This window comes from Nuphar pumila, chromosome 3 (genome assembly GCF_984573655.1).
Source record: "Nuphar pumila chromosome 3, dmNupPumi1.hap1.1, whole genome shotgun sequence".
NCBI lineage: Eukaryota > Viridiplantae > Streptophyta > Magnoliopsida > Nymphaeales > Nymphaeaceae > Nuphar > Nuphar pumila.
The window spans coordinates 20,566,226-20,587,446 of record NC_143251.1 but is presented as its reverse complement, the minus strand read 5'-3'; the positions used below and the strand labels follow the sequence as shown (position 1 = coordinate 20,587,446).

The following is a 21,221-nucleotide window of genomic DNA, read 5'->3' as shown; positions in this document are numbered from 1 at the left end:
TTATATTAAATAAGAGCTCTGCAAGGACAGACAACAAGAAGGAGAGTTCAACTTCAGATGGTAAACACGCCAGCCTCTTAGAGAGTCCAATCTAGACTACACTTCAAGAAGATGAGATTCCTAGAGATCAATTAAACTCAAGTAAGCTAGAGAGGACTTAGAGTCTTGTAATTAAGCAAGATGTACTTGTAATTGAGAGGGACTGTTAATATAAATCAAGAGACACAGGGGCATGTGAGACTCCTCCCGAGGGGCATGTAACTCTGTTATAAATAATGGTGTAATGAAGCCCCTCATCTCAGTTGTGTAAAAAGAGAGAGAGAAATCTCGTTCTGTGGTGGATGTAGATCCTTCCTGGATCGAACCACGTTAAAATCTTCTCTTGTGTGATTGTTGAATATTCTCTTTCAATGCAAAGGTTGTTCAAATCATCCTGGAAGAAAGTCTCTATTAGGGTCCGAATGGACTCATGGGTCCATGATCTGCTGCGTGGACATCTTTGTGTGATAAAATTAAGTAACGGAGCCATACTTTGGAGGTGTTGGATTATCACTTTATGGTTGGGCTATTTGGATGAAGAGAACTCCCACCTTCATAAGGGAGATCATCATGATCCTTAGGCAATTCTTAAACTCGTTCTAACAGACATTTGCTGTATGGTGGGGCTAAAATGAGGATCCAACCCACTATCATTCCTATGAAGCATGTTTGCTCACATTTTGGGTAGGGATGGGCATCGGGCCGGCCCATTTACTAACGGGCCAATGTGAAGCAGGCTGGGTTCGGCCCGGCTTGGCCCAAACCCATTTGTTTTCCTTTATTTTCGTGATACGACACCAAAACCTAATTCTTAATTAGTGTAACTAATTAGGTAAATAGTAATAATTAAGAAATAGCAAGTTTCCATGCAACTAATTAGGTAAATAGTAATAGTTATCCAAGTTACTATATAATAGTTAATTTGAAAAAAAATTATATTATTAAAAATTTAATAAATAACTCACGCCCATCGAGCCGGACTTGGTAGCTTGAGGGCCAGCCGTGGCCCTGGTCCTTCTCACGTATGTAGCGGGTTGGGTTTGAGCCCAGTACCTAATGGGCCCGAGCTTAAAATCATGGCCCAAACCCTGTCCATGGTGGGCCGGGTCGGCTTGGCCCATCGAGCAACCCAGCCCATTGCCAACCCCTAGTTTTGGATAGTTATTAATGAATTGTTTTCCCATCTTTCCAAAAAGCACTTTTTTTCTCTCTATGTATATATTGGGTTCTTCTAGCAAACCACCCCTCCCCCCTTTCTCTCTCAAAATAACTAACACTTTGATTAACTATTGTTAAACGCTCACAACCATAACTTTTGCCAATGAAAAAGGCATAATCATTCTTTTGTAAAATAATGAATTCGGGCAGCCTACGACTAGTGGGACTCAAATGCTTAACTTTTGATGAATAGAGAAAAATATCCATATTAGTAAAGTTTGAATGGCTCCAAAGTAATGAGGTGTGACTAATGTTGACGGATCGATTCGGACATGTGCCTTGGATTGCAAAAGCTGAACATTCTTTCAGTAAAAATAATAAAAGATTAGCCACTTACTGTTCTTTCTTATCTGCTGAACACAGTTGGGTCATAGATGGTATTAAAACTGTTAATCCCCGTCATCCTGTTGGTTTCGTCACTGCAAAATTAAAGAGAGGGAAAGAGTGGCAGGGAGATTTGCAAACATATAGAGCAACATAAACCTGGTTCGAGCTTATTTTATCATACTTTCAATGGGGTTAGTTGGCATATAGTTAATAAACATTACTTAGTGGGCGTGCTGCTTTAAGATGAAAACCCAAAGTGTTGATGAATTGTAGGCCATGGACCGATTAATATTTCTAACCATCACCAAAGTGTTGATCCTTTATTGGCCCGGGTATAAAAAAAAAAAAGTGGGTTACAAAAGTTTTCATTTATTATTCAAAAGTTTAAACCCAAGGCCTCCTGACATTACTCACACAGCAAAAAGTAGACAAAAATCATGAAATTTAGGAAAATGTTCATGAACCATAAACAGAGACGACTTTCATACCTAGGGTGGCTATCATCTACAGGATCCAGCACTATAGATCTAGTATATGTATCTAGGTTGGGCCATATTTCTTTATACTTTTTTCTTTATATTTATTTATACAGTTGATGAGAGGATGCAGCAGCGGGCTTCTTTAGTTTCCAATCAATCAATTAGCTAAAATGCTATCAATTTATACAAAACAGTAGAGAGAGAGAGAGAAAGAGAGAGAGAGAGAGAGAGAGAGAGAGAGAGAGAGAGAGAGAGTAACCCCTCTTAGTTTTAGCAGAGGAATGGAGCCACTTGTTTTTGAAACTGTAAGAACAAACCTTGGAAGGCAGCCTTCATTTTGCTTCCCTTACATATGACTCTTGTCTATTGGTTACATCCCAACAAAAAGAACAGCATTTTCAATTATCCTGATAAATTAAAATCGCCAAGATGTAAAAGCTTAATTTTGGATTTTTAAGCAACTAAGGATACATTTGATGTACAAAATTGCTTGGTTTTTTAAGCAACTAACGAACCCTCACCAGGAACCGGGTCACTTAATGAGCTCACTCCCTACAAGGTAAACCCTCACCAAGAACCGGGTCACTTAATGAGCTCACTCCCTCTAAGGTAAACCCCGGATGGGATCACACCCAAGCCCGTACACCAATTAAAGGCACCCACATACCCGGTGAGAGTCGAACCTGAAACAAAAGGGTCAGCACCTTCTCTCCATACCCGCTGCCACTCCAACCTGTCAAAAATTTGCTTTCTCATGTGTGTTGGCACAAAGGGAATGATGAACTACATCTAGGCCATGTCAGCTTGCCTCATTGGTCAAAAGCCAAATTGATGAATTTGAATCAATCAGGCACATCACTCAGGTAGATCCTGCCTAGATGCCCTTGGTGAGTGGGCCAATGAAAAATTCAAAAGTAGTAATACTAGTGTGGCCTTAATAATAATAATAATAATAATAATAATAATAATAATAATAATAATAATGTTTTCTAGGAGGAAGCCCCCACTCAAAGGTAGGCAAAGGAATGATTACCGTGCAAATCATGGCGAGTTGGGGGTTTGTACTTTATGAGATTAATAATAATAATGTATATTTACTCTTCTCCAAGTTAGTGCTTCCCTTGTTTTTCAATGTTATAGATCTGCGTTCATGCCCTTCATTTCTTGAGCGCATTAATTGTTATGGCATTGTCTATTCTCGAGGTAGGGTTGTCAATGGGTTGGGTTTGTACCGAGTACTTGACCCGATCCAAACCCAAATTTTCAAACAAGGGCATGAAAAGTACTGACCTGAATAATATGCAGATCGACCCGAACAATATGCAGGCCGGGTTTGGGTTATGATTTTTGCCAAGTACCCCACCTGTTCGACCCAAGTATTATATATATATTTTTTCAATAAAAATAAATTTTGAAATTATTCGGGTCTGGTTTGGGATTTATTTTCATAACCCGGCAAAACCCGATCATTAATTATATGGGTGGGTCCAAGTTAACCCTGACCTGACCCATTGACAGCCCTAAGCCTAATGTAGAATGAGGCTCTTATGGAAAAAAAGAAGGTAGTAGGAGGCATCTCCACTATTTTTCACTCAAGTAAAAAAAAATTGCATGTATTTTATTTAATCAAAGCTGATGCATGATACCAACGGGAGCTCCGCTTGTTTGGTTGCAGGTTCAAAACCCAATGAATATAGTTGTATAACTGGTAGGGGTCTGCCTAACCCAGCTTGCTTTTCTAAAAAAAAAAAAATGGTTGCATGATATCTCCAAGGGGATGTCTTTGCTCTCTATTTTTTTATAACGGCCCAAATTTTAGAGCCTTTCATTTCTACGGGCCAATTTGACCCTTAGGAACCAATGAGGCCTCCAATTGTGGTTAATTAAAAAAAAACCTAAAATCCTTAAAACTTAATTAAGTATTTATGTTATTTTAAAATAAAAATAAAGCAAAGCACTAAATTCTAAGTCCTAACAAACACCCCCAAAGGGGTTTGGCATAGTGGGATGGGGCCTAAGCCGCTAGGCAGTCACTCTAAGTTCAAATTTCATGAGTGTCACCCTTTGCTCAAGCCAAAGCATGGAGATGGTGACTCCTTGGGGTAAAGGGGTATGCCCACGTAGCTTAAAGCTGTTAGGATAACAACCATAGACAAACAGAATCAAGTGGGCAAGCAATAAGAATTTCTTTCTTTATGCTAATTGATTGAAAATAAAAAAATTATATAAAAATAAACATTCATCTTATTTGAAAAATAAAATAAAAACTTAAATGCTAATTGAAAAAACAAACAAAAAACCCTAAACTCTAAAAAAACACAAGTAAAAGAAGAAGATGAAAAGAGAAATGGAGGTGAAGGATGTTTAGGGTGGTGCCCACCCTAACCCACTTAGGGGTGGCAATCGTGTCGGGCTGGCGGGTCAGCATACCTCAACCCGAACCCGACCCGTTTATTAAACAGGTCGATTGTGGCAAAAACGAACCCGGCCCATTTAATAAACGGGTAACCCGACATGACCCGCCAACCCATTTAATAAATGGGTTGGGTCGGGTAAATGGGTTCTCAGGTTCGCGGGTGAGGTTGGCAGGTCGGGTTAGCGGGTTGACGGGTCAGGTTGGCGGGTTGGCAGATAGGTTGGCGGGTTGACCCGCCCGCCTAACCCGTTTATTAAACAGGTCAGTCGGGTTGGCAGGTTGGCATACCCCCAACCTGAACCCGACCTGTTTAATTAAACGGTTTAGGCAGGTCGACCTGTTTATTAAACGGGTTGGCTTAAGCCCAACCCGAACCCGCCTAAGAGGCGGGTTGGCGGGTCAGGTTTTGCCACCCCTAAACCCAATATTGTTTTTTTTTGGGTTAGGGTGGGCAACCCTATAAGAGGATTTTTTGCCTCAGTGCCCACCATGGCCTTAATGCGATTTCCACTTATTCCATAAATGCATGCTCAATTTTGGTTAAAATTTTAGTTTTTTTTAATTATCATGTATATGAATAATGTATGTTAGAATTTAAGGTTTTAATTTGTTTTTTAATGTGCATTTGTGCCCACCCTAGTTTAGATTTTGGCTCGGTCTCCTGTCCCTTTCCATTTGAAACAAACGATACAATTGTTTGATATTTCTTTTCAATTTCCATGGTAAAAAAGAAAAAAACGCTTCATTGAGTTTTAACTATTATTTCTATTTATTTTTTACTTTTATATTTAAAATTTATTTTTCAACATTTTTACAATTACGTGGGCGCGCTTGCTCCCACACCCACAATATACCTTTAGCATACATCATTCATTGGCACGTAGGTTCTAGACTCTAGTGTTTGCACGGCGTAAGTACGGATGTAATCCAAAGTTCCCACTAAAACTCTGTACCAGTTCCCAACCTGCAATGCGTCTTACCTTTCTTCTACAATAAAGGGAATTTTCACATACAGTCCAACATTTTACCTAATCTTAAAAAAAAGTCAAGTTTTCACTTTTCACACCACCTGTCCAATAGAGATCTCAGTTGGATTAAATAAGGTTAACTTTGAATTATGTATATTAAATTAGTTCATTGCCTCAATTACATACAAAATAGGCAAAACACACCTAGGGCTGCACATGTGCTGAGCCAAGCCTTAACCTAGGCTTGATGAGCACGACTCTTACTAAAAGCAGAAAGCTCGAGCTTGAGTCACCTTGAACACCCTTGTTCAAGCTAGCTAGGCTTGGGTGAAGTTCGAGCTAAGCTTAAGCCAAGCTTGGCTCAGCTGAAGCCCATTAGTTTAACTAAAATAAATTTTGTGCATGTTGAACCCACCACCTCTTGTGTAAAAGCCAAACGCCCTACCGGCTAGACTTTTTTCTTTCTTTATTGCAACTCTCTCTCTCTCTATTATGCACCTAGCTTAATAAGGCTTAACCAGCTTAATCGAACTTGCTTGATTGATCATACTCAGCTCTTTTAAATGGTCATGCTTGGGTTTAGTGCTTAAACTTGGCTCGTTTACACTCACGGGCGAGCCCAGGCCGAGCTTAAAGAACTTGAGCCCAAGCTTTATGCAAGCCTAAACATAAAGGTTAAAAATGATATTTTATATGAATCTTAACCATTAAACCACCTTCTAAGTCTCTATTTGACGGTTCTAGTGAAAACTTGCCTCACGAAATACCTTTTCAGAAAATACGGAACTCTTTTTAAAATATTAGTCAAAAAGGTGGGCCACTGAATGAAATTTTTTTGTAAAAAAAAAAAAAAACTTTCGAAGAAGTAGGTTTCGTCATTGAATATGGATCTAACTGCAAAACATGGGTCCGGTTTTGTCCTTTATGTTGGAGCACGTAAATTCCGTACTTGGTGGGTCCGGATCCAGATATGGTGAACCACCATGATGTGTAAGAGAGAGAGAGAGAGAAATTGAGCACATGTTCACACGTGATTTTTAAATGTTGGGTTTTTTTGTACGTGTGATTTTTTTTTTACAGTATTGGACCGACACTCTTGAGTAGCAGGGACGACGTGCCAGGTCACTAGGTTTTAACCGATGGATTAACTTTTTCCTGAAGATTTTCCAAAAAATGACCTAAATACCTCTTTTAATTCTTTCAGTGGGTGCCCTAGGGGTCGTACTTTGACGAAAAGACTAGGGGTTCTTTAGTCACTTGGTGCATCGTCCGATACGACGGAAAGTTATGGGCAAATTTTCGGAGATATAGGAAATCTGTTTCCCAGCGAAATGGCAAAATTTTCGTCAGGAAGTTCTTGGTGAAGGACAAAAAATGATCCCCAGGGACGACAATCGTCTCGACTCGGAATTGAAATTCCAATGGCGTTACGATATGTGACATGAGAATCATCATAGTTAATCAGTTAATTGGAGTTTTAAGATATCAGTTGCTTTCTTGATACCTGCATTACTTACTTGGATCTAGGTTTGGACCCACCCATTTTAGCAGGGGTTCAACCCGTTGACACCCCTAATCACAATCAGATAATTTAAGACCCGATCCCTTTAAAACCAACTATGTAGATCACGTCCATACAGTCAGGTTTAAGAAATGAAAATTTAATTCTCATGTATATATTTCTTTGATTATTTACTAAAGTAAATACTTTGAAAATTATTTTAAGTTAAAAATTGGTTCTTTTATTAACAACTATTAATCCAATGTAAGTTATTGATTTTTTTGTCATGAAAAATGCCTTATCTAATGCATGTGATAGATAAACAATTTAAAATACACTTATTGAGTTCAAACTAAGGAAGCACGTAAAACTAGGGGTGTTAATGAGTCGGGTTTGACCCGGACCCGATCTGTACCAAACCTTGTAGGGTCAGGCTTTGGTGATAAATAAGAAGGTCCATTAGAATTTGGGTCATACCTGAAAGGTCTCATTAATATATGGAGCCAGGTATGTTTTGTAAAATTTCATACTATACCAAGAACCAACCCGAGTTCCGACAAAGATCCGCTATTTTTCAAAGTAAAAAGATACAAAAAAAATTACTGGGTATGGTTTAGGTTTGGTAATCCTCATAGGATTTGGGTATGGTTTTTCTTATGGTGGGTCCAAATAGATATGGTACAAGCATCTCAAATCAGGTCTCGGTCTGAACCAAACCCAACCCGTTCACACTCCTACGTAAAACTATATATGCTCTTCTAAAATTGTTTAATATATATATATATATATATATATATATATATATATATATATATATATATATATATATATATATATATATATATATCACTAAAATATGAGAACTGTCGTGTAAACCACTATTAATTTTCATGGAGTTTTTGTTCTTTTCTCTTAAATCTAATAGTACAAATGTGATCTACATGAAAAAAAAAAGAGATTGAAGATAGTAGTTCACATATAGAAGGGCAAAGATCTTGTTATCCTTCCACTGTCAAGAGCGGGAGGTGCTCGTTGCTTTGTGAAACCAGTCTCACACATTTCCCTCCCCTCTAGGGTAGAGCACACCCGCCTTTCGATTGGGTGCACCATGCCAACTCAAAGCTTGGAATAGGGCAGACCGTAAGAGTGCACCGCCCAACCTTACCGAACCTAGCCAACATATGGTTCTACCATCTTATGTGCCCCCACTTGGGTTACAAGACCAAGTTGCTGAACTCCGCGATGGTTGTCTGCAGATTCTTGAATTTTGTAGCATTAGATATTGAGCAAAATCTTCCATATATATGGGAACTGAAATATGAGAACTTGAATATTAGAACTAGAAATATGGGCATTTCCAACACTTTTTTTTTTTGTAAATCCATCCATGTGGATGCCATTGGATTTTCTAGGAATCAACCATTGGATCATGTATTTTCGATGAAAAAATGTGATTTTTGAATACTTGAATATTTATGAAGATTACGAGCTATTGATTTTAAAGCCTTAAAAAAATCTTGTTTATGCATCAAAATCTCTGATGATTCAATAGCGGGTTCTTATAAAACCAAGCATGTAGTTCATATATGCACCGTTAGATTCAAGAGAAAAGAACAAAAACTCTCGAAAATAGTTGTTCACACATTAGTTCTCATATTTTCAGTTTTCATATATTCTAGTGACTAATTCTAGTGACTATACATACACATATATATATATATATCGGTCTTGACATTATAATATGTTTAACATGTTTTGTTTGCTAAATGATACATTTTGGATCATATCTTTTAGATGTAAGAGTATGATGTTTTTGATTTATAAAATTTTGACACATTGTAAGCCAATGAATTTTAAAAGCAGTGAAAAAACTACATATATTTTGCAAATAAATGATACAAAACCTGTTGTCTACTAGACAAACTAGGTAGATCATGATTGTAAAGTCAGATAAAAAAATTAACAAGTTAAAGAAAACGGTGTGTCTTTAGTTAGGTTATATGTACGAACGACGGTTGAAAATAAATAATATATATATATATATATAGCAAAAGAGAGAGATTTGTTTGACCTGGCTTGAAAGAAATAATTTTATAATTTACTTTAAGTTTTTCCCATCCAATAGAATCCAAATTTATGACATTGATATTCCTATGAAGGTTTGTTTGACCTGGCTTTGGTGTATGGATGTCAACTGGTAGGATTGGGGTTGGATTGAATCTGACCTAATCAGATTCCGAGCCAGATGGAAAATATAGAACAGAATCTGGATCCGACTAGTCTAAAGCCCGATATTTACACAATTTAATCCGATTCAGATTTGGAACTTATTGAAAAATTAATTCCGAATCCAAATCTGATTTTTAATCAGATCCGAATTTGGCTACTGAAGTTCAGGTCGCATATCCGATCGCTTGACATCCCTACTTTGTGTGGATGTGCCTTACACGGAACCCGGTCAAGATTGGCATATGCATGACCCGGTTTATGGTCAAGACATCAAATCGGACCAATTGATAATTTTGCTTTTTCCCTACAAGAAAATTCTTTGAAAATAACGTGTTGAATGAAAACAAGTTAACCGTTTCAAATTGAGTTTGAAGTTTGAACGGTGTTTTCGTTTCTAATTATGCATTGACATATTCTTTTCAAAGTTCATAATTTCCCTATTGTATTTAACCCCCTTTTACATTGTTAAAAACCAGATAATAATAAGAACTAGGCCTTTATGGTAGAGCATTTGATTGCATAAAATCTTGGATAAGGATGTAAACAAGCCAGATTCGGGTGGGTTATAATTGGATGCAAGCGTATTCGGATTCAGATGTATAGAACCTCTACGGGTCTGGATCCAATTAGGACATATACTCTAATGGAATCTAAGGGGGGTGTCACCCATGATATTTGAACGCAGATCGCTGGAATAGCTGCCTCGGACCATCCCACTACGCCAAATCCCTTTGGGCACCCATGATTTTTTCCTTTTATTTATTTATTTATTATGACTAAGTTCCTGCCGAAGCAAGTAATCTGCGAAGCCCACCAGTTATGTCCTTAGTTTTGCAAACATAAGGCGATCATTCCCCATTTTAAAATTTTGTTATAATTTATTTGTTTTGTTCGCTTTTTGCCACATAACGGCTCACTGCGTCTCCTCCCTGCGATATACTTCTTCTCCCGCACACTCGCAGCGAGAGAGAAGTCCGCGGCTTCCGCACGCCAGAGTTCCCAGGACGCAACTCTCTCCTTCCTCCTCCTGTTGTTGATCTCCTCCTTCTCTCCCCTCCGTTTGTTTTTTTGGTGGTGGAATTGCAGGTTTTATTGGTCATGGAGATGGCTCAGTAGGGTTTTCGATCTCCAACCCTTGGATCGAAAATCCCTACGGCCATGATTTGCTGATAATGGTGGCTGCGGTCTCTACCACCACCACCACCACCACCACCACCACCACCACCACGCGCTGTTCAGGACGCCAGAAGCCCCGGTCCTCCTCTGACGACGCGCAGCGGCCACCTCTCGCCACCTCCGAGCGCGACAATGGCGTCGCCCTCCGGAGGCCCAAGGCCCGAGAGATCAACTCCCGCTACCTCTCCCCCGCGCCGTCGTCCTCCTCCCGGCTGTGCTCCTCGCCTGTCGCCCGTCTCGCCTCTCCCTCGCCGGATCCCGTTTCCACAGCGACCCCGAAGAGGTCGCAGTCGGCCGACCGACGCCGCCCCTCTACCCCCTCCCGCGCGTCCACTCCTTCGCCGGCAGTCGATTCCATGAAGCGGGCACCGGAGGTCCTCTGGTCCTCGACGCGGAGCTTGTCGGTCTCCTTCCAGGGGGAGTCGTTCTCCCTCCCGATCAGCCGCCGCGAGCGGCCGCCTGCGGCTGCCCGTGTCCCTTCTCCCGCCGTGACTAGCTCGCTGCGGAAGAACGGTCCGACGCCGGAACGGAGGCAGCCGGCGGAGAATTCGAAGCGGACGGAGAATTCGAAGCGGACGGAGAATTCAAGGGTTAGGGTCGAGCAGCAGCAGCACCGGTGGCCGGGCGTTTCGTCGGGGAAGGGCATCCTTACGAGGAGCCTCGACTTAACGGAGAGGCTTGGGCGGGATTCGTTGGCTAGGGTTTCGCAGCAATCGGTGGACGAGAGCTCGGTGGTTAGGCGGGCGTCGTTCGACGGGAGGGGGAGCTCCGACGATTCGGGCACCGCGGAGACGTCTGATAACTCCGTACCGTTGGATCTCGCTTCCGATACAGATAGCGTCTCTTCGGGCAGCAATTCGGTTGGTCGCGAGCCGAGTGGGACTCTCCGCCCCCGCTACGCCCCCGCGAGGTTCTTGCAGGAGCAAGCAGGCGGCCGGTTGCCGCATCCGCGCGTCTTGGCCTCGTCTAGGTTGGATTTCAATCTGGCGAAGCTTAGGCCCTCTTCTGCGAAAAACTCTTCTGATAGTCCTTCGTCTTCTCCGCGGTCTGTTTCTTCTCCGCTTAGAGGGTCGATCCGCCCCTCTTCTCCAAGTAAGTTGGGGATCTCGTCCTGTCCACCAGCCAGAGGAATGCCGAGCCCCTTGCGGAGTCGAGCATTATCAACGCCGGCGTCGTTGTCAACGAGCTCGATTAGCAGTCGTTCGAGCGATTCGTTCTCTTCCATCCTCAGCTTGGCCGATGTTCGGAAGGCGAAGAAGGGTGCGCACCATATCGAGGATGCCCATCTGTTGAGGCTGCTTTACAATAGGCACCTACAATGGAGGTTTGTGAATGCAAGAGCAGGTGTCGCGCTTGCCACACAAAAGTCGAATGCAGAGGTACGATGCCCCATGGTTTCAGGATTACGAATGTCTCAATGTTTCATATTACATTATGTCATACACGCACTTTTTGTCTCTTGGAATCTGGAGTATCACTAGATATGGTAAATTTATGTGTTGGTTTGTATAAATTAAAAATTCTCTGAAAATCTGGGATCAGGGAATGTTTTTTGCTATAGTGGTTCTCTCTCAATTCGGTGTAGGAACCGTATGTTTTATGTCTTCCTTGTTCCTTTTCAGTGAGCATGATGCTTATATTGTTTTCTGTAATTCTTGTGCTTGGATCAGAAAATATTACGAAATGCGTGGGTAACCACATCTGAATTGCGGGATTCTGTGATGTATAAAAGGATAAAGCTACAACAACTGGCGCAGCAAACTAAACTAAGTGCCATACTTCAAGGACAAGTGAGTTTTACAGCTTGTTTGATAATAGTAATGATTATCGTTATTGCCCATTTTCTACCTTACGGCTTTATCATCACTTTTTTATTATTTATTATGGGTTTTGAGTTTCTCCATTCTCTTTCTTTAGATAAGATAAAGGCCATGGGTTTCTTTGGAATCAATAGAGGACAAATAACAAATAACTGAATAAGGAAAAGATGACCAGAAGTAGTTAGCTTTCTACTAAAGACCGGTAAATAAGGGTGTGTTTATATATTTGAATTTCAGTATTCCCCATATAGCCATCTCCAAGCTGTAGGGCTGGTAACCAAACATGAGGTGTTGAAGATTGGCTCCTTTTTTGGGTGGGTTGCACTAGGCTCGAGCTTATGACCAGATTCAACTAAATGAGCAGAGTTTGAGCTGGCTTAATTGGAAAAAAGGATACATTGTTTCAAAGCTGGAAGTAATAGGATTTGAGCGATTGACCAATTGAGCCAAGCTGAAGTTGACTTGTTTATAGAAAAAATACACCATGTCAGAGTTGGAAGCAATAGGATTTGAAGTTTGAACTCTAAACCCATTGCTTGCAAGCCAAACACTTCGACTATTCATTTTACAGTACATTATATGATATAGAATATATCTAATATATATTTATTGCTACTTAATCAGTCTGTATAAACTGAACCGAGCCAAACACCTAGTTTGCGTTTGGCCTAGCAAGCCTATTTTATGAGTTTGAATAAGCTTTTTACGAGCTGAACCATGAGGGGTTCATCTTCTTTCCCAGCCTACCAAGCTGCTCGGAGCTTACTTCAGATTATACTTCTAACTGAAATAAGGTGGGAGAGGAGAAGGACAAGGTAGACAAATAAGAAGGTGAAAGAGAGATGCATATAGCATCAAAACTCTAAAATTAAGAAAATCAAAAAATGTTTTCATTGCAACATTTATCTAACAAATAACAGTTATGAAAAATGACTTCTTTTTTTCCCCTGATAAGCTGTTATGAAAAATGACTTTGCTATTAATACGAGCTTACATCCTTAATATCTCACCTCAAGCAGTGGTTGGTATCTGTAGTTATACTCTATGTAAGCTATAACAAGGTTTGCAGGCATGCTTGAGTCCTTGTATGGATGGTCTGACAGGGACCATATGTCTTGGAGCAACTTTCTTTCTTCTCTTATTTGTCTTCTTTTGTTGATTTTGATGATGTTTATTCTTCATATCTGTTTGACATTTTTTTTCATTTCAAAATGAAAATTATAAAACAATATTTTGGATGTTTGTAGGAGCCTGATTTGTAAAACAAAATTATAAAACTCTTTTAACAACTTTTGAACTGATCTTTGCACAAAGCCCAGTCTTTAGGTCTGCCATTGGGTTGTTCATTGATCCGTTGAACCATGGTTTTGGAAACCCCAATGTTGTTAAAAGCGTGGCTTGCCACAAGGTGAGGGCCTTTTGGCCTTGAGGCGCATATATAAAGCATAAGCTTACTAAGGCGCACAACTCGTAAGCTATGAGACACACGCCTCATGGCGAGGCGCACCTCGGCCTGAGGCGTGCACTTCATTTTTTACGAGTCAAATGGGGGGTCAAAGCCCCCATTTGACCCCAAAAAGGGAGAGGCTCGACTAATTAGGGCCTCTCCCTTCTCGTTTCTCACTCTCATCTCTCGCTCCCCCTCTCGTTGTTCGCCCTCCTCCCTCTCGTTGTCTCCCTCTCTCTCTCTCTACCAAAAGAAGAAGAAGAAGAAGAATAAGAAGAAGAAGGTGTCTCTCTCCCTCTCATTTTCCCCTCTATCTCTGTCCCCCCCCCCCCCCCCCCACTCTGTCTCTCCCTCTCTCGCTACTCCCTCTCTTTGTCTCCCCCTCTTTCGTTGTCTCTTCCTCTCTCTCTGTCTCACCCAAAGTTGCCAGTCGAGGAAGCAGGAGCAAGTAGCGATTCAGGAAGCGGGAAGCGAGGTACTTCTAAAATTTTAGGAAGTGGGAAGCGCAGGACGACTTCAAAGCGAATTAGAAATTGTCTCGGAAGCGAGAAGGGAAGCGAACCAGAAGCGAAGTAAAACGAAGAGGAAAACAACTTAGGATTCGGGTGGGAAGCGAATAGGAAGCGAGTGGGAAGTGAAATGGGAAGCACTCTTCCCATTTAAAAGGGTCGCTTCCCTAAGCATTTTGGAAATGACACGTTTCGCACTTCCAAAACGTGTTTCGAGGAAGCGCACTTCCCCCGGTGCTATAGCATTTTTGGTAACCCTGGTCTCACGTTCTCTCGCTCTCCCTCTCCCTCTCCCTCTCTGTCTCTCCCTCTCTCGGTCTCCTTCTCTCTGTCTTCGATCACCGATCTTCTTGAGAGCGACAAGGTTCATGTGCCAATGTAGTCATTACATTTTCTCTTTGGTGCATATTGCTTGATTACGTTGATTATGATAATTATTAGTGATTGAAGCACTTCTATGATAAAATGATCTGTTGCATGATATTTGTTGACTAAAGTTTATGTTGTATTTCTTTTATTTATTAATTTTATTTTTATTTTTAGATATTTTTTAAAAGATTTTTTTAAGTTTTTAAAAAGAATTTTGAGGCTTACGCTTTATGCCTCGAGGCTTACACCTTGCTTCGGTTTTTGGTAGAGCGCTACGCCTCAACACTTTTCACAACATTGGAAGACCCTATTGTGTTTGGTTGTTTGGTGCCAAATGTCTCATAGGAGTCAAGACCGGCTCCATTGCCAATCAATTGGATACCTATATCTGGGTCATCATATATGACTTCAGCCCTCTATATCCATGAAATCTTTTCACATTAGAAGTAAAAATTTATCTTCCTTGATTGTGGATTTTATCAATGTAAACCCAATTTGCATGACACATCGGTTATCCTAGTTATCTGCTATCCTTTTAATTAACAACAAATTAGTTTAGGGTTGTGCAAGCCAATGTTGTCAGTATCATTGAGAATTGGCTTGAATCAGCTGATTCGTATTGTATCAGCAAAAAATTTACAAACTGAGTTGTTTCGGCTTATTTTTAAATACATTTAAAAAATGGTGTAAAATAGGTTTTTTAATATTTCCTGACACGTGTCATCTATTGGTTAAAAACAGGCTGATTCAGCTCGATTCAGTTCAGAATCAGAAGCAGAATCAGTCGATTCCTTGAATTGATTTGAAAATTGAGGGTCTAATATGATTCTGACAACATTGGTTCAAGCAGCTCACATTTTTTTTTAAATGCAAACGCTGGAGACTATGCTCCAAATTCTATTAATAAAGAATCACAAGATACCATCAATCATCCCAAAGGGGGGAGCCAATCCGGCAGCTTATCTTTCAAATACAAAGAAAATATAGCCCATGGCCATAAATGGCCCCTTAGAGCAGATGGATCTAATATCAAAGGAAGAAGATAACACTCTAGCAGCTAAAGAATTCACTCTGTCCTCTATAGTTTCTTAACGAGGGCACACCACCTCCCATTATTAGATGCAATAACAACCTGCGTCCCAAGCACAATGCTCTCCCTAAAGACATGACAACATTCAACTTCTAATTGACGACAATTAGCAGGACAGCTCATGCTGCCTATGAAGAAGATTTGCTGCATATTGTACGCTGCATAAACAACTAGACCATGTTGTCTAAATGATGAAACTGCAAAACTGAACACAACCTGCCCTTCCTGCGGCTGCATAGGAGCTTCAATCACAGGTCCTCCTAACGAAAACAGTTTGATGACAGGAACCAACTCATCAGACCAAGAATGAAACTTTCAACGCAAGCAGACCAAATGCTTCTCACAAGCGTATCCTTTGAAACCGACTCCTGGTGAATAACAACATTACTGAATTTTCAAATTTTCCATAGAATAGTATGAAATATGGAATTCCAACATTTCTGGAGCCATGACTTATGAAACTTAATAGATAACCACCATTTAAGTTCACTAACTACATCAGATTTGTCTCAAACAAATCTCCAAATAAATTCAGCAACATGACAAGTAAAAAATAAATGGCAATGGCTCTCCTCTGCTTTGCCACAAAGATAGCACCTATTAGGCAAAGATACACCAAACTTCTGCATCCAAATATACAATCCAAGAAGCCCTATGATAACATCTTTCACTCAAATAAATTTGAACCACTCAAATCTACATTAGAACTACCTTTCCACCACATCTGGTCCTTGCCAACAGAAACAAAGACAGATAAAACCCAACTCCATATATGTTGCAAAGATAGGAAAGGAGGATCATAACAAGTACCAAATATAGACATACCTTCTGCCACCATCAAGCTTTTGGACCGACTAATACATCTCTTCTCATAGTCTTTAATAATATAAACAAAAGAAGCACCAATCCAAGGATCCATCCAGAATTTTGTATCCTTGCCTTCCCTAACCACACATGAAACAAAATCCTTAGCACTCTGCCAGCCCCAAATGATTCCTTTCCAAACATTATTTTGATGATAGGTCTCTCTCTCTCTCAAAAATTTCTGTTCATAGCCATGGTCTTCAATGGATGCTTCACCACATTTTTTGCCTAGCAAACCTCTCTCTTTCTCTCCCTTTAGATTTCTGTTCATAACCATGACCTTCAATGTATGCTTCATCACATTTTTGTGCCCTTAGCAAATTTTGCATTCCTGAGGTTGATGGTCAACAACAGAGTTAATCAAGTAATTTCACAATAAGTAACAAACAGATTTCTTAGTTGTACTTTGAGATGCAGGGCATCTTTTTAGGCATGTATTCTTTATAAGCTTACTGAATTGCCATTTCTGGTTATAACTAATACAAAGAGTCTCCATGGTTTTCCAAATTTTATCAGGGACTGAAGAATTTGTTGGACTTGTTAATGCCCATTTAGTGGCCATGAACTTTTATAGTGTGTGTGCGTGTGCACACACACTTGTTTCCCTGAGAGAGAGAGGTTTACTTTCTCCTTTTGTGTGAAATCATCAATTCAATAACCTTTTGGTATTATTTGGAATTTTGGGACGCCATTTATCAGTGGATTTTATTGTATTCTTGACGTTAAATGATATTCTGTGATTGATACAGATATCCTTCCTTGAAGAGTGGGCTATGCTGGATAGAGATCATTCCTCCTCTTTATCTGGTGCTACTGAAGCATTGAAGGGTAGCACTCTCCGCCTTCCCATCATTGGTGGTGCAAGGGTTTGTTATAACTTGTTTCTTTGTCTTACAGCTCTCATACTTCAATTATTACTTTACTGGACCACCTAATACCAATGCATTGCTTCTACTGCACTGGTTCTTGATAGGCTGATATTCAGAACGTGAAGGAAGCTGTTGGTTCAGCTGTTGACATGATGCAGACCATGGGATCTTCCATCTGTTATATGCTTTCCAAGGTGAACTCTTCGTGATTCTCCAGATTAAAATTCATTTGTGCACATTTATTGGCTAATTCTTTTAAAGGGTGTGTTCATTTTGTTTTTTATTTACTCGGACTTCAAGCTGACCTTGTATAGATGTTTCCTTTTAAAAATAAAAGATTTGATCTCTACTAAGTGTTTTTATTGAACATGAAAGATACAAAGTGTACATCACATGAATCATTGAAAGTTTGTCTTCAATAAGATAAACAATGAAGAATGTTGGAATACCTTGTAGGTGGTACACAATAACACTAGCCATGGTCATGTGTTCACTTTTGTCAATTGCCTGTAGAATAGTTGCTAACTTAGTGGGTATGGTCAATGGTTCTGCAATTACACACGTATGTACATGCTTGTGTGTGAGATTTAAGGCAACATGATAATGTCTTTAGGAGATGTCTTTCATCCAAGATGTTTAAACTTCACAATGTTCTTTCTGCATAAATCAATCTTACATCCTCTTCACGATGACTTTAGCTACATAAATCAATGTTTTTTTGTAATTATCTATTATGGTCCTTGTATGCATAAACTTTAGGGAAAAATGCCCAAGATAAAACTTTACATCCTTACACTGCTCTTATTCATTAGATGGAAACCAAAATGTGGCCATGAATATGGTGAGGATGGTGTTAAAAGGAAAAACTGTGGGGGCCTCAAAAAGCTTTTCAACCCAACAAAAATAGTTAAAACAGAACTCCAAAGAGGGAATTCCCATTCTTTACAACATTAGTGTGTGATATTTTTCTATGAATGCAATTCATGATAGTTTTTTTTAAGAAAGAAAATATTAATAAAATCTTTATAAAGAGTATACAAAATTTGGAATAGAAGCCCAGTTCCCTTAATTCACCAGGTCCTCTATTTGGGGGTCATGAATCACCATGGCCCCATCATGTTGTGGTTGGTTCATTTGGATTAAAAGGGATTCTAGCATCCTTATAATGTTGGTTCCGGGTCATACCACACACACACACACACACACACACACACACACACACACACTCTCCGCAGCTCCTTACTCAAGTTTTTTGAAAGTGCCACATCGTTGAACTTGCATCCGCACCTGCACCTATGTGAGGTAGGATAATGACTGATATTTGGTTTGGATCTAGGTAGAACCAGATTCAATTAATTGAATGCAACAAAGTAAAAAAAAAAACAGAGGAAAGAGCATGTGCATACAACATAACATAAGGAGAAGAAAGAAAAAAAAAGAAAAAAAGAAGAAGAAAAGAAGGAAAAAAGATGAAGAAAGAGCAGAGAAAAAAAAAGGTCAACATTGCCTCCTTAATAGATAATCTTAATCTCCTGGTGTATTACTATTCGCCAGTAGTTGCTTTTTTTGCATTTCTTTACTTTATCAACTTGTCTTCCTAGTCTTTTAGTTGTAGACATGTAAGTATGATGGTTTCATGTGGTTAAATGCCTGACGAGCATTCCATTTCAACTTATATGATGTTATGCGTTGGATGATTAATATATTGCTTCATCCCTTTCCCTTGGTACTCACTTTTCTACATTGGTTGGGTCTTATGACACAATAAAGCATTGTCATTGGGAATTAGACCCAAACTAATATATAGTAGCTGGATTACAACTCTACAATCTGCAGCGTACTTGGTAATGATCCACAATGCAAGTGCTTGCCTGGATGCCCAATATGCTTTTTGATACCAATTCTTGAACTAATATTAATACTGTCAACAGGTCGGATCGTCGGGGTTGGCCCTGATCTGTCCATACAAGTGATAGCCGGATTCGGGTAGTTATCGGGTCACACATGGAATAACCCATATCTGACCAGATAACTTTTTACATTCCCAAACCAGAACTTGGATGGCTTATCATCGGGTTAGGTTAGCCTATTGGATTCTATGTTAGATATAGTACAAATATGTTTATTTTTTCACATCTTATCAACAAAAGCTGTTGTGGTTACTGGCTATCTGCTGGTGTGGCAATCAAGTAGGTTGGGGTTTTGAGTTTCCGTGGTGGCAATTAATCTTTTTATAAGGAAATACATTACATAATTGGGTTAGATACCTGATTTGCTGTTTCTTTCACCGGATCATGTACCCGATCCATGCTTTAACAACAGAGCCTGTATCCGAACCTAACCCAGTCCGGTTTTAACAAGAACACCCAGACCCGGTAAAATTTAATACGGGTACTTAGATTTTTGGCCAAACCGGTAACACAGAACCAGACCGGGTCAGGTATCCGAGACAAACCCTACCAGTTGACAGCCCTAGCTAATATAGTTGGCCTGCTTTAGCAGATTTCTTATGCAGAATGAATGCATCTCAAAATATATCTTTCATCATTTGATGAAGGTGCTGCATCTCTGATATGGTTGTCACTTTTTTAACATCAATCTGATCTTTCAGGTAGAAGGGATGAACACTGTGGTTTCTGAATTAGCTGATGTAACTTCTCAAGAGCGTTTTTTTCTTCATGAATGCAGAGATCTTCTATCAACGGTAGTGGCCTTACAAGTAAGTGTCTTTCCTCTAAATTTATTCTGCTTTGTTACGTGAACTCTTATTTATGCCAATTCATTGAATAGGTGGAAGAGTGTAGTCTAAGAACGCATCTATTACAACTAAAACAAGTTCATGAAGCCTCACATAACATATGAGAATTTTTTGTGAGGATTCACTGAACGCTAACATCAACCTAAAGTTTCTTTTGATCCGAGGGAAGCAAAGGTAGAAATAAGGGAGGTTTAGTCGATTTGTTTGGTGTAGAAAATTGTACCAGTGTTTGGATTTGGTGTTTTCAGTTGCCAACCCTCCCTCCCTTGAAGGCCTAGTCCTCGGAGTCATGTATTTTTAGTCTACTGCTTTCCTTTTGGTGTATACACATTCTCTGTAACAAAATTTGATGTAAATGTGATCATTCCTCATCTATTTCTCGAGTTATAGTTTCCAGCAAGTCATGGGCCCATTTAAAAATCAGCAGTTTAATCATGGTTAAAATGAAGCATTTCTCATATACAGTGCTATAAGAACTAGCAGTTTGACTGCAAAGCATGATCTAAATGACGGTTTAATATGCAATCAGATAATCACATTTTCATAAGTTGAAATCAAGGCACTCTGTATGTGAAAACATAATGTTTAACTTGCATCAGTTAATGTTGCTCTACTCTTCCACATTTAAATAATTTTTTTTACTATTCACATGATAAAGATTAGTCAAAAAACAATATTATATTTTTCATTGTGATATTTTTGAAGCTAATATAATACAAAATATGTGGCGATTTCAAAATATTAAATATTTCAGATTTTAACGTGATAATAAAACATTTTCCTGCTCTTTTTATGTTTTATTTATAATTTGTATGCTTTATATTATATATATGGCGATATTTTTCCGAGAACTTTTCCAAGAAGGCTCTCGGTTTGAACTTTTTGTGTGAACACACATTCACAAGCTATTGTGATTTCATGTCACGGCAGTAGACGTCAATTAATGAGAAATCTCTCTCTCTCTGAAATCGATTGAAAATTTTTACCACCCACTTGTTCATTGTCTTTCCTACTGCGTTTAATGGGTTTTGATATGGTACAACAGAATAAAACACGTTAGCAAATTGAGCATTCAACCCAAGATTCTTATTTTTGAAAGGCAAGCTGGGTTAGGCAGACCCCATCAGTTATTATTCAACGTA

The 21,221-nt window shown here is 39.5% G+C and overlaps 1 protein-coding gene and 1 non-coding gene across 6 annotated transcripts in view; one reads left to right on the top strand and one right to left on the bottom strand.

Annotated features, from left to right (window-relative positions):
* Positions 1-7,895: 7,895 nt before the first annotated feature.
* On the bottom strand, positions 7,896-8,189 carry LOC149842221 (signal recognition particle RNA). Its single transcript, XR_016431263.1, has one exon.
* A 1,765-nt stretch (positions 8,190-9,954) lies between these two features.
* The window catches only part of LOC149842219 (QWRF motif-containing protein 2-like), a 79,934-nt gene continuing 68,667 nt past the window's right edge, over positions 9,955-21,221 (top strand). For 2 of the 5 annotated variants that reach the window (XM_089999007.1, XM_089999009.1), the window contains exons 1-5: positions 9,958-11,732; positions 12,024-12,143; positions 17,202-17,318; positions 17,426-17,515; positions 19,933-20,040. In XM_089999007.1, coding sequence (XP_089855133.1) covers positions 10,350-11,732; positions 12,024-12,143; positions 17,202-17,318; positions 17,426-17,515; positions 19,933-20,040 — 1,818 coding nt within the window. In that variant the 5' untranslated portion in view covers positions 9,958-10,349. Of the gene's footprint in view, positions 11,733-12,023; positions 12,144-17,201; positions 17,319-17,425; positions 17,516-19,932; positions 20,041-20,111; positions 20,463-21,221 lie in introns of those variants that run through there. The other 3 variants (XM_089999008.1, XM_089999005.1, XM_089999006.1) reach the window with 3 other exon arrangements.